Source organism: Mixophyes fleayi, chromosome 12 (genome assembly GCF_038048845.1).
Source record: "Mixophyes fleayi isolate aMixFle1 chromosome 12, aMixFle1.hap1, whole genome shotgun sequence".
In the NCBI taxonomy this organism is placed as follows: Eukaryota; Metazoa; Chordata; class Amphibia; order Anura; family Limnodynastidae; genus Mixophyes; species Mixophyes fleayi.
Window position 1 is genome coordinate 20,516,935 of NC_134413.1, and position 13,053 is coordinate 20,529,987.

At 39.4% G+C, this 13,053-nt stretch overlaps 1 protein-coding gene across 1 annotated transcript in view; it reads right to left on the reverse strand.

Annotated features, from left to right (window-relative positions):
* SYNE2 (spectrin repeat containing nuclear envelope protein 2) overlaps window positions 1-13,053 on the reverse strand; it is a 255,816-nt gene that overhangs the window by 29,788 nt on the left and 212,975 nt on the right. Inside the window, exons 89-94 of the mRNA XM_075192813.1 lie at window positions 11,911-12,058; window positions 10,493-10,587; window positions 9,828-10,062; window positions 8,112-8,306; window positions 7,119-7,244; window positions 4,883-5,038 (exon numbers count right to left, since the gene is read on the reverse strand). Coding sequence (XP_075048914.1) covers window positions 4,883-5,038; window positions 7,119-7,244; window positions 8,112-8,306; window positions 9,828-10,062; window positions 10,493-10,587; window positions 11,911-12,058 — 955 coding nt within the window. The remainder of the gene's footprint in view (window positions 1-4,882; window positions 5,039-7,118; window positions 7,245-8,111; window positions 8,307-9,827; window positions 10,063-10,492; window positions 10,588-11,910; window positions 12,059-13,053) is intronic.

The window sequence follows — 13,053 nt, forward strand, 5'->3', positions numbered from 1 at the left end:
CCAAACTTGACCACAGACCATTTGAAGTGTCGGGGGTGGGGGATTTTTGCAGGAGGCAGCTATATGACAAGTAGCTGCACTAATAATATTCCAGAGGAGCTTGTGGGCCTGCGTGGGTAGGTGTGGGAGAGGTAGAGGTAGTAATACCTGTTTAGGATCGGAGGGTATTGGGGTTTTGAGGATTGCGGAGGCTAGTGTAAGGACTGCTGTCCAGTATGGGCGTATCTTGGGACAATCCCACCATACATGCATGGAGGTTCCAGACTGGCCACAATCTCTCCAACAATTGGCACTTGTTTGTGGATATAGAACGTGCATCCTAGAGGGGACATAATACCATCTATGGAGTAATTTGTTGGCATTTTCCTTAATTCGGACATTTATGGAGCAACGCGCTGTCCATTCATAAATGTCTGACCACTCTTTGTGGTCTAGTGTTGTCCCCAAGTCTGTTTCCCACTGCGCTTAGAAGGCATTATACAGTATAGAGATGAGACCTTTTGAGGATGGTCCTGAAAGACACAGATTCTCAAACACAGTGGGTGCCCTGGGTGACAATTGGGCTTTGACCGTTTGGTGGTAGTGCGTTGCCATCAATTTTAATAGTCTGTTTTTGTCTATCTTTACATATTTATTAAAATAGATATAATGTTTTACAATTACCAGATGTAAACCAATTTAAAGAAACTAAAAGAAATTGCTTTGTAAAAATGTAAAATACCTATATTATCTTTATATTTTAATGATAGAAATTGTGTTCCTTATATTGTGGAATTGCTCACATTACTTTCTGCCCTTTCATCTTGTGTGCCGTCTTACCACCTCAAAAGCAATATCTGAACCATTGAGCTAATAATCTCCCCACCAGCCAACTGAAGCTCGATACCACAATGAATCATAGACCACCACTCAAGCTCGCCTAGGTGTCCTAGTGTCATCCTTGACTCAGAACTGTCCTTTATTCCTCACATCCAATCTGCCTCCAAATCATGTTGCCTGCATCAAATGCATGTCTGTCACACAAACCATTCCACAAACTATAATTCAAGCACTCATTATTTCCCACACTGACTATTGCCTTCATCATCATCACCATTTATTTATATAGCACCATTAATTTCACAGCGCTGTACAGATAACTCATTCACATCAGTCCCTGCACCATTGGAGCTTACAGTCTAAATTCCCTAACATACATACACACACACACACACACACACACACACACACAGAGAGACTAGGGTCAATTTTGATAGCAGCCAATTAACCTACTAGTATGTTTTTGGAGTCCCGTTTTTACTGGTCCCTTCCCCTAATCATATTACAATCTATTTTCAATGTAGCAGCTATATTAATGTACCTAGTGAAACAAGACTATACATTGGTTAGTCCCTACATTGGTTCCTTTACTTTACCATGGCCAATATAAAATACTTCTACTAACATACAAAACTAATAACAAAACTGCACCAACATAAAGCTCTTCCCTTGTCTCAAAATATCTCCCTATAGGACCTCTACACTCTGCCCCGAATCTACACATTTATTTGCTTTCTATGCTCAAACAACCTATTCTCCCCAAAACAAACATTGCTATGCCCCACTAAATCACTTTTCCACAATTGCAATTTGGCTGAACCAATAGGCAATCTGCGGCATTTAACATCATGCATTAAACTCCAATTTCCTATAGACTGTAAGCTTGTGAGCAAAGGCTTTTATGTCCGCTTGGTAATATCCAGTTTTGCATTATTACTGTGTTTGCTCCCAATTGTAAAACGCTATATAAATACATGCTAATAAAAATAATTGTGCAGCCTATAAGTTCACTAGGACACAGTGACATCTCAAAGGTACACTACAAATGTGTGTAGTCAATAAGAACACTATAAGGCATTTGGAACGATGAGCATTACTGAAGGCACATACACTTAGATATGGTGATAATAAGATGATAGAATATCATTATCAGGTTTGGTGGAAAATAGGGCAGAACATAGCATCTATTGGCTTCCAGCCATTATGCCCGACTGCCAAACGACTGGTATTGTCCGATTCGGTCAACTACATGGGCGACTAAATTAAATGATGAAGCGGTTAGGCAGGATGAGCAGTGTTTGTTACCATCATAAGCTTGTTATGCTGGGGTTAGTGTAATAAAAATGGAATACAATACGGATGCAGCAATTTTTTACTGAACGCTGCTCTGTATGTTTCTGTCAATTGTGTTCTATAACATAGCACAAGTATATACATGGACTTTTATTTCCCACTCCCCCTATGATTTGTAGCAACTCATATGAGCAGAATATAAGATCTTATTACAATTCACTTTTATGCAGGCACAGATATTGCTTCTACATGTAGGCACTTATATCACAGTGTTAATCAGAAATACAACGTATCATTTTCCACATCTAGAAACTAGAGACACAGACCTCTAGAAGGGCAGAATGGTGGCTCAGTGGTTAGCACTTCTGCCTCCCAGCACTGGGGTCGTGAGTTCGATTTCCGACCATGGCCTTATCTGTGTGGAGTTTGTATGTTCTCCCTGTGTTTGCGTGGGTTTCCTCCGGGTGCTCCGGTTTCCCCCCACACTCCAAATACATACTGGTAGGTTAATTGGCTGCTATCAAATTGACCCTAGTCTGTGTTTCTGTTTGTCTGTGTGTGTGTGTCTATATTAGGGAATTTAGACTGTAAGCTCCAATGGGGCAGGGACTGATGTGAGCGAGTTCTCTGTACAGCGCTGCGAAATTAGTGGCGCTATATAAATAAATGATGACGATGATGATATAACTGATCACAACTGATCACAAGATAATTACAAATTTTGAACCAAGTTCACACCACGAAACCTCATTGCTCCATGTGTTCATACATCTACTAGATGGGGATGTGTTGCTGGCTTCTAATCACTTCTGCAATACCTTACTAACTGGTGGTTGCCGTGATTAAATTTAAACTGGGTTTTTAACATATATACTAAGACAAACAAAATGAAATAGACACAAATGACTTTATTGGTAATAACTATTTTAAGGAAGTTCAAAAAGTAACCCAAAAGTGGTAATGCTGGAATACAGAGCAAAACCCCATCCTTCCAGACATTATTAGCACTTGGCGTTTGAGACTATTTACGGAATCTATGAATATACATGTTAAATTAACTATGTATGCTTTATATGTTTTAAACGATATGTATACTATGCATATGCCATATTTCTAACTGAGCTGTGTGTGGTAGGGCACCAAGATTGTCAGGCTGGGCACACACTACAAAAAAATTCTCCTGATGCGATATCGTTAACAATTTTACCAACGACTGAGAGTCCAGATCAGCATGACGATTCACACGCACACACTTTAGACCAGGCCTGTCCAACCTGCGGCCCTCCAGGTGTTGTGAAACTACAATCCCCAGCATGCTTTGCCAGTAGACAACCTGTTAATAGCTGGAAGGGCATGCTGGGACTTGTAGTTTCACAACATCTGGAGGGCCGCAGGTTGGACAGGCCTGCTTTGACACGATTTACCGTCCGATCTCTGATTTCCGTCTGTCATAACCATCTCCTCCAAAGATCGTGACTCCATACACACTGTACAGATATCTACCGGCCCAGATGGTCGTGAGCACGTAAACAACAAAAAATTGAAACATCATCATTCCATCATTGAACGAGATTTTTAGTCCATTTATAAAATAAAACGATACGATGAGCTTTGGAGCAATAATCATTCATCGTTGGAGAGTACACAGTAATACGATATCAGGCCGAATGGTAGTTTTACCGTGTGATTGGTCCAATAATTGTTTAAAAAACCTGTAGTGTGTACCCCAGCCTAAGCACTAATGAGGCAGGGACTGATGTGTATGACTAAATATCCACTGTACAGCACAGAGTAATATGCTATATAAATAAATTATAATAACCGGCATTAGTGAAGTTCCGCCCCATTGGCCCCCCTCCACTACAAAAATCCTTCACATAATAAACATTGCTATTACAGGGCAGTTTATTTACTAATCTAAGTCAGTGACTTGAGATATGGCTTTGAACTTTTCTGTCTTCTTAAGAAAGAGAGACATGTTTTAACTTTCGATAATTACACCTTAAATATACTATTAGTGGATCAAGTGAATGGCACTTTCTAAATAAAGTTTTCAATCCTTGAAGGCCAAATCCCCGCATTTTACCTACATCCACACTCAAACATAAGGGGGAATTTTCATTTAAGCTGCTACCTAAACCAAGATATTCTATTCTGAGAAAAGCGGCTCTTATAATGCAACTCGATTGACAGGACTTTTCAGCACATGCAGACACACAAGTTAATCCATTAACCAGCTTTCCTTAATGTGCACAAAGATCACCCATTGAAGTAGGCTGATCAAAATGAATTCTTCAAACCTGGCACAACCTATAAACATATGGATCAGCATGCCGTATACACATTTTTACAAGAAAACTCTGTTCCCCATCATATTATTTGTTTCACTATCATGATAATTAAAAAAATAAACAAACATATCACATTTATAAATAGTCAACTTATTCCATCTGCTACTAACACAGCAAGTGAGAAAAGCAAACAAAACACAGCACACACAATGAAAACACAAAATAAGTAGCAATAAACAGAAAAAGCTAAACAAAATTCAAATCAGTAACTATAAATAAACAAGACGTCTACATAAGTACATTACTAAGACTACAACATAACCAGCAAAAGTACAAAACTGGTCATCTCACACACTCAAAGGACTAAAAAAGTTCATATATGAACATTGACTTATTTTAACATGCATGGCCACAAGGAGGGTAGGACAAACTCCAACATAAACAAACACAGATTTCCTTTCCTCACTGAAGTTACTTACCCTCAAACATAACTCTTCCCATTGTCTGTGCAAAGCCTCCACTTGATTCTTCAGAACCATTCCATCCTCCGCTATGACATATTGTGATAATTCGGTCTTCATGTTATCCAGATCTCTCAAACTATCTCCCCACTCATCCAGGGCTTCCTGTAGCTCCTGCATTGAAACACAGGGGGACAAATCCACACTGCTCAGCTCTGGCTTTTTTTTTTACAAAACCTGTTTAATCTTGTGATTGGTCAGTGGGGGAGGGGTGGTTAGGAAGGCGGCTGGATGCTTACACCAGCACAATGGCTGGGGGACAATGCACAGCCTTTCCAGTTGCATGTACTTGCCATTTGAATCACAATCAAAGCCAGCTGCAACAGGCTGCTGACCTGGTCTGGCACTGAAGGTGTTAAGGCAGGAAAGAAGTGTGGACTACACAAAGCAATAGATACTAAGTGGCAGTCACAATACTCCCCTAACAACAAAAACACTGGATAAATGTTTAAGTTTTGGTGATAATATTTTACTGCAAGATAAATAATAATAAGTTTGCTTTAAATAGTAGTTGCTTCTGCACTTTCATTTTTACTAATAACAATGCAAATTTATAATTTTATACTATATACATATATTAAATACATATATTTATTTATTATATGAGCAGGGCACTCTTACCTCCCTGTCTGTATTACTCAGTATTGTTTTATTACTGTGTTTGCTCCCAAGCGCAACGGAATATGCTGGCGCTAAACAAATTATATATTATATATATATAAAATATATATATATATAGTTAGTCACTCTTACATGGCTAATACACTTCCAAGCTATGAAATTAACTGCTTAAGCTATGAAATCAAGCTCCTGCCCTAAGACAAAATCCCTGCCTAGATTGAAAGCTCTTGTGAGCAAGGTGCTCACCTGTACTTATTTTAACTCCTGTTTAAATACCTTGATTTGTGAAATCTCTCAGTGGAATATTTTGGAGCTATATAAACAAACAATACTTTTTTTAAAACATTTTTGGGCTTGTTCAAATGCATGCCTTTTATGAATTATTGTCTTAAAAATAGAACAAATTAATTCCAATAGTGTCGTTCACAACAATTTGCACTAGAATCTTAACACATTAAATGTTAGAATGTTCAGAAATAGCCATTTATAACATTGTACCCATAAAGGTTGTAATCAAATCTTTTCATGTCGAGATCCAGTAAAACATTCAATTTGTCCAAAGGTGTCAACAGACTGTTCTCTGTCTATAAAGAGTGTAATAGATTTTTTATTATGAGCATAGCTAGTGGCCAGGTCATATAGATGTTGTGTGTCCTAACAGGAACACGGAGCAGTATTATAGTGAGAGGTGTACAACACTGGATGTTGTCTCTACTGCTGGTACAGAGCCATAATAACAAGGGCTGTGCGAGAAGGGAGACCGCCCAGGACGCAATGCTAAAGAAGGGCGCAGTTAATAAATATTGTAGATTAATTTGGTTAAAAATTAAAGGCTAGTTATTCGTTAAAAAAAAATAAAAAATTAAAGGCTAGGGGGCTACAGTTTTCCTTTTCGCAATGGGCGCTAAAATTTTAAGTTACGGATCTGTGCTGGTGGTACCGGTGGTAATCATTTTTGCGATTACCACCATTCCGACACCTGTCATGCCTCAAAAACCCCCCCCCGAAAGAATAGAAAATCAACTTGAAATAATTAGACTTACCTTCAAGAGGACGCTGGAGATCCCAGAAGACAGCAGCATAATGACAGGAAGGCTTTCCCATTGGAGAACTGACCGCCTCTGCTGCCCGACGCCATCGCGACTTCTGTCAAGCTAAATTTAAAGCGCCAATGTTCGGTTAAGTGTTTAACCACTTAACCTTAGGGGACCCTACATTGCCGCTTTAAATTTTGCTTGGCACACGTAGCGATGACGTCGGGCAGCAGAGGAGGTCAGTTCTCCAATCGGAAAGCCTTCCTGTCATTATGCTGCTGTCTTCGGGCATCTCCAGCGTCGTCTTCAAGGTAAGTCTAATTATTTCAAGTTGATTTTCTATTCTTTCGGTTTTTTTTGGAGGCTTGACAGGTGTCGAAATTACTAGCACAGTTTTATCGTACCCCCACCCGGTGGTGTAGAATATCCTTTTCAGAACTGATATAATATTAAGGACTACTTTTTCATTTTTTCAGAGTCGAGTGAGACAGACACACACAGGAGCAGTTTAATGCACTATACAAATCGTATGTAAATACCTCAATGGCCTCTTTAGCTCTTTCTAGCTCCTCATGAAGTGTTGGCAGTGGTTCATCCACCCTCTCCTTCAGCTTATGGAGAGTGTGTCTCCTGTCCTCCAGCTTCCAGCCAAAATGTTGTCTCTTCTGAAGAAAACAGTGAATTATTCCACCTCTTGTTATATTCGTACCATTACAAGAACTCAATGGAAACAATTATGATATTTGAAGCTCTTATGATTATTTTGAGAAAATGACATTTTGCACACTGAAATACTGCAGGCTGAGCCTACTATGGATTCAGTGGGCCCAAGTCATTAAAGAAAGTAAGGCAAAAAAAATAGTAAGTTTTCTCCTGGACAAAACCATGTTACAATGCAAGAAGTGCAAATTAGTTTATTATTTTGCACATAAGGGAAATACTGGCTATTTTTGTCATGTAGCACACAAATACTTGATAGCTTTATTTTACACTGAAATTTAAAGTTGATCTTCGCCATACCCTACCCCAACTATAAATCTGTCCTCACATTTTAAATTTACCTCCCCTCCAATGCAACATGGTTTTGCCCAGGTGTAAAGTTATTCATTTTTTTTATTTACTTTCCTTAATGATCCAGGCCCAGTGTGTATTTGTCTAGCTTAAATCTGCCCCCTTTATCTGTGTCAATTATGCCAACAACTGTTAAAATTGTTAGATGCTCACTTTATGACTGCTGTAAAAGCAGATGATAGTTTGACATTCAGTATAGTGTATTTTACAACAATGCATTTAAAATAATAAAAATTAAAAAATAATACAGCAGTCCTTAGCTAACTGTATAAAAATAATTTATATTACTCTCTCTTATAAGACCCTGCATGTATAAAAGAAAAATGATGTTCACGATTTCTGTGAGATGGTCCTTTCTCCTTTTTGAATTCTCCAGGAAGTGATCTTTGGAGATGACAAATGTTAATAATTCTCTACTTCTCTACACAGCAGTGCACTGAGGTCTTAGCAGAGCCACTTACCTGAGTGACATCACTGAAATGGGTGAGAATAGCCTGTAGCTGCCGGGCTGTGCTCTCCCATTGGTCTTGAAGTTGGGCCAGATCTTGCTGAAGGACTGGCTGACATTCTGGTGCAGCCACTGCCAGTAAGTCTTTGCAGTCATTGATCGTTGTGAGATAACTGGGCTGCAGTCTCTTCAGGCGTAGCTCCTTGTCCTGTTCAGAAAATAATCGTAGATTAAGATTTGGCACACGCTGCATCCAAATCAACTGTACAGTGTACAGCTGCAATGAACGAGTACATTATATACTCCTAAGGTGGCCCCTAGTGACACTTGTTTGGATACACATATCTACAGTGGCTGAAAAAGAGGGATAGGCTGCGCTTCCTCCAAATATATGAAGCAGCCAAATGCGAACCTGAGAGTGTATGGGGGAGCCCTAAACTCCCAACAATGTTAGATACGTATAAAAATAGTCAGGTTCTGGGCGCTTGTAAAGGAAAGATATATCAATTTAATATGGATAGGTCCACAATACGCTCCGGCCGGAACGAGACAGCTTAGATGTGTTAAACAATTAACATGCATCAATTGACACTGCTGAAAACAATGATAATGGTAAAAAACACTACAAACTCAGTGTGATTGCAAATATGGTTAGAGTGCACTTGCCAGACATCCATATTAAATTGATATATCTTTCCTTTACAAATATCTACAGTGGCTGTCTATAACTTGCAGGCAGTACATAATAGATATCCTCAAAGTGGATCTGAACATAAAGAACAATTGTTACTAATGCAGATCTGGCATTAATACAGTGGAGGCAGCCATTTTGGGGGCCATTTTCAGCCTGTCGATTCACTAGGCTGCAGTATCATGAGTATTGCTTCTGTCTACAAAATGGCTGCTCCATTGTGTGTAAACGAAGGGTCCATGTAGGAGCAGTTTATTCAAGTAACAGTTTATGTACTAAATTTAGGCCTGTTACTGGAGACAAACATCTTTGAATATTGGGCATCTCTTGCTAAGCTGATTTATTTATTTTAATGGCTGACCATTTTGAAATTGGTTAGTTTTAGCTTAAATTGTACCATAGGAATTGTACAGAAGGTTTTATTTTATATACCATAGGGGTCCTTTATGATTCTGTAAAAATGCAGTTCTGTGGCATCATGCACCTAATATTGCGCTAATGTGCCCTACTATGTGCGTCCAGGCTTGACCTAACTAGTCAAGACGTAACTGTGGAGGAACATCGTTTTATTGCTGCTTATGGGAGGAGCCGGAGGGATTGTGTCATTCCTGGTTGAAGTACACTCATTCACCTCATATGGTGGTGGCACTCAAAAAGCAGACTTCACATTTTATCTGGGCCTGTAATCTCACACATACTCCTGCACAGCGTTTGCACAGAGACACCTGTCACACTGGTTGGCTGTGCACCTTTTTATGGGTCTACATAGACAACAGAGTGCGTTTCTCAAAATCAAATGCGTCGCGTGTCCGAGATTCTGCGATCAGTTATTGAGCTGTCCTGTTTTCCTATATTACTTGTAAAGGTGTATGTTATTTCTTGACACTGAGAACTAAGGCAAATGCATAATTTGCCAGATTATTGGCTTGGAAGTCGTGCGATTCTTTGTAAAGAGTAAATAAAAAGCTTTAAAGTGTCATAGTAGAACCTGGGAGTATAAATATAACAAATGTAAATTAAATCCTTACACAAACTTACCTTGAAATCATTCAGGAGTTTTCCTGCGTTAAACAGACTGTGACATTTCTGATGGCTGACATTGGTCACGGCATCTTGTAAGCCCAACAAGTACTTTCCAAGCCTTTGCTTTGAGACTCTGAACTGTCGCCATTGCTTCAGAAGGACACTTATCTCTCTCTTCCGTTGTTGCACCAGTCTGATCACACTCTGCCACTTCTCTTTCAAGGAGGTAAGCTTTAAAATCAGCTCGTTTCTAAGGAATAACATCAAATATTTTATTATTTATACTCATTTTCTTGGAGTATGTGCTAAAAACATTGTAGGTAGTTGTATTACATATGTCCCACTACATAGAAAACTACCAGATCTTCTAACACCTACAAATGATTACAGCAAAACTTCCCTGTAGATATGAGCTACCATGACAATGTATACATGGCTGAGATGATGTTGCAAAAATACATATAGTGATAAAGGACATTGCAGAGCAAGAGATCAGAGGATACTGCAAAGTAACATATTATATCATGTTCCAGTATATAGGGGCACTAGACATCTAGGCCAACCAGCAGCTACATCTCCTGCACCATAGGCAGCTGTAACACTTTTTTGCCTAGAAAAACTATAGTGTACATTAGTATATTATCTGGGATATGACATAGTAAAGGAATGTCCTGAGTTACCTGTTTTCCTCTCCCTCCATCTCCAAGACACTCAGGGCTTTGTTCACAAAAGAAGGTAAAATGTGTTCATTTATGGCAATTTCAGCTTGAAGTCTCTGAAAAAAAAATAAAATAAAATAAACCCCAAAACATAATTAATGTCCTGTCAGAGAAAAGTGATGTTTTGTGAATGTGCCTATTTATGGAGGAAGCGCATGAATCTGTACATCAAGATTCCTGCAAAATTGGTGGTGCAATATTCAGCATATACTGATAGGAGGAGCAGGACGGATGGGGGCATCTCTTGATGGATGAGGGCTGGGTGGGCACCTAATATAGTGCCCATGTGGAAACAGGAGACTTCATTTTATGGCAAAATATTATTAAATGAGATTTAAAGGAAGATGAGGACGCATTTATGGAGGTGTCCCGTAGTTAGTGTGGGGACACAAAGTATTTTTCGTAGGGTGCATGCTATTCAGTAATGAGGTCCAGTGTCCTAGTCATTCTATATAATACGCACTTATTATACACATGCGAATATGGAGATAAACAGGGTTCTGTATAGAGAATGACTTATGCCTATGCTTTATTTTTCATAAATATTCAGTAAAGAGAAAATAAAGAGAAAATAAACTATACTTATAGTTATTACATGTCTTCATTCTAAGCCCCACTCCATGAAAGATGGAAGATTTCTTAGCATCCAGTTATGTATTATGTATCCAGTTAAGTTATGTATATTGTAGGGATAGATTTACTAAACTGCGGGTTTGAAAAAGTGGAGATGTTGCCTATAGCAACCAATCAGATTCTAGCTGTCATTTACTTAGTACGTTCTACAAAATGACAGCTACAATCTGATAGGTTGCTATAGGCAACATCTCCACTTTTTCAAACCCACAGTTTAGTAACTATACCTCTATGAGTCTTATACATTAAGGAATGTAAATGTCGCATTTTGCGTAAAATTACGGACTATATGCCAGTGAAAACAAAAACATCCAACTCATCTACAAGCGCACACTTACACTAAGGACACTAAAGACAGCTTACAATTACATGGGCAGAACAGGCGAGAGCTGGGTATATACACGTAGTCCAAGTACAGTAAGGGTGTGCCAAGCTCGAGTGCACAAAGCAGCATCCAATTCAAGCTTTCAGCATCTCACAAGGTGTATGTCTTTCTGCCATATCACTTGCACCATCTAGAGGTCAGGTGTAAGTGCCAATTGAATCATTCCCTAAATGAGCATAAGAGGTGACACTGTTGCTGTATTGCTGATACACTGACTGATGACTAACACAGAACACGGACTGGCCCTCGAGCCGTGTACAGGTGCCCCGATTCTGTCATTATTTTGCAATAATTCATCAGGCCCATAACAATTGTATTTTCCCCACTTATGGTAGTAGCACTATTTGGCCAGACATCATACCTCATAAATTTCCTGTTGCTTTCTCAGTGCTTCAAAAGTTCCTGCAATTCCCACAGTCAGACTGTTCTCCATCTTCTCCAGACTCCGCATCCAAGTCTCATAATTCTGAATGAAGTTATTTTTTTCTAGCTCAATCATCCGTTGTTCCCTGTTTTTAAAACATTATTACTGCTTATTAACTACAAACGTCTCAGCACATAGACCTGTGAGGCAGAATAGGGGTACAAGGCCACGTACTAAAGATTAAGACCTGGTACCCTTCTTTTCCACTAGGTGCAAATATATAACTGTTGTTTGAGCTCAGCCAAAGTGTATCCCATGCCGCCCACATTCCAAAAACAACAAACATGTTTAACACGCTGGGAACAGATAACCTGATATTCTACGACACCTTTACCCTGATCCTGTTACTGGATGAATTAATTTGCGTAAATCCAAAGAGCCTCATTGTTTCAGGATCACCTGCCTGAGATCTGCCGGAGTCTTCTCCATAAAGGACCAAGTGACCATTATCGCCCAGATGGCCCCTCTCCCAGTCTCCAGCTCAATAGGAACCCATGTTCTCATGGACAAGAGAAGGAGGAATTACCCAGTGAAACAATAAGTAGAGGTGGTTAAAATAGCTCCTGCCCTGGAGAAGAGGGATTCTTGTGCTTTGTATCTTCTTTCTACAAGCCTGGAGTGTGTGAGTGTGTGTGTGTGTGAGTGTGAGTGTGAGTGTGAGTGTGTGTGTGTGTGTGTGTGTGTGTGTGTGTGTGTTGTGATTCCCATCAGGCTGGACTATTGGGGAAATAATTCTGTTACCTACTAGAGATGTGGAGTTTAATTGCACTGGTTGGAGCACATTCCAGGTAATTAGGGCGAGCCCGTTGCCTGCCTGAGCTTAATGGCAGCAGAGGGAAGTCAGATCCAAGGGTGTGCAGTTAGCAAAGAGCCCCATACAAGACTACTACTTGGAGCAAGATCCATCCCCATGAGGCGTACAAAAAGGACGACAATGTCTGGATGTGTGTATATCCCAAATATTTGTGCAATCTTTGCTTATTTACTTTTTTAGTTGTGACTGTTTCTTAGAAACCTTAGTTATAATAAATCTGGATCATTGTTTATTAGTCTCAGAGTGAGCTATTCTTTTCTGCACAG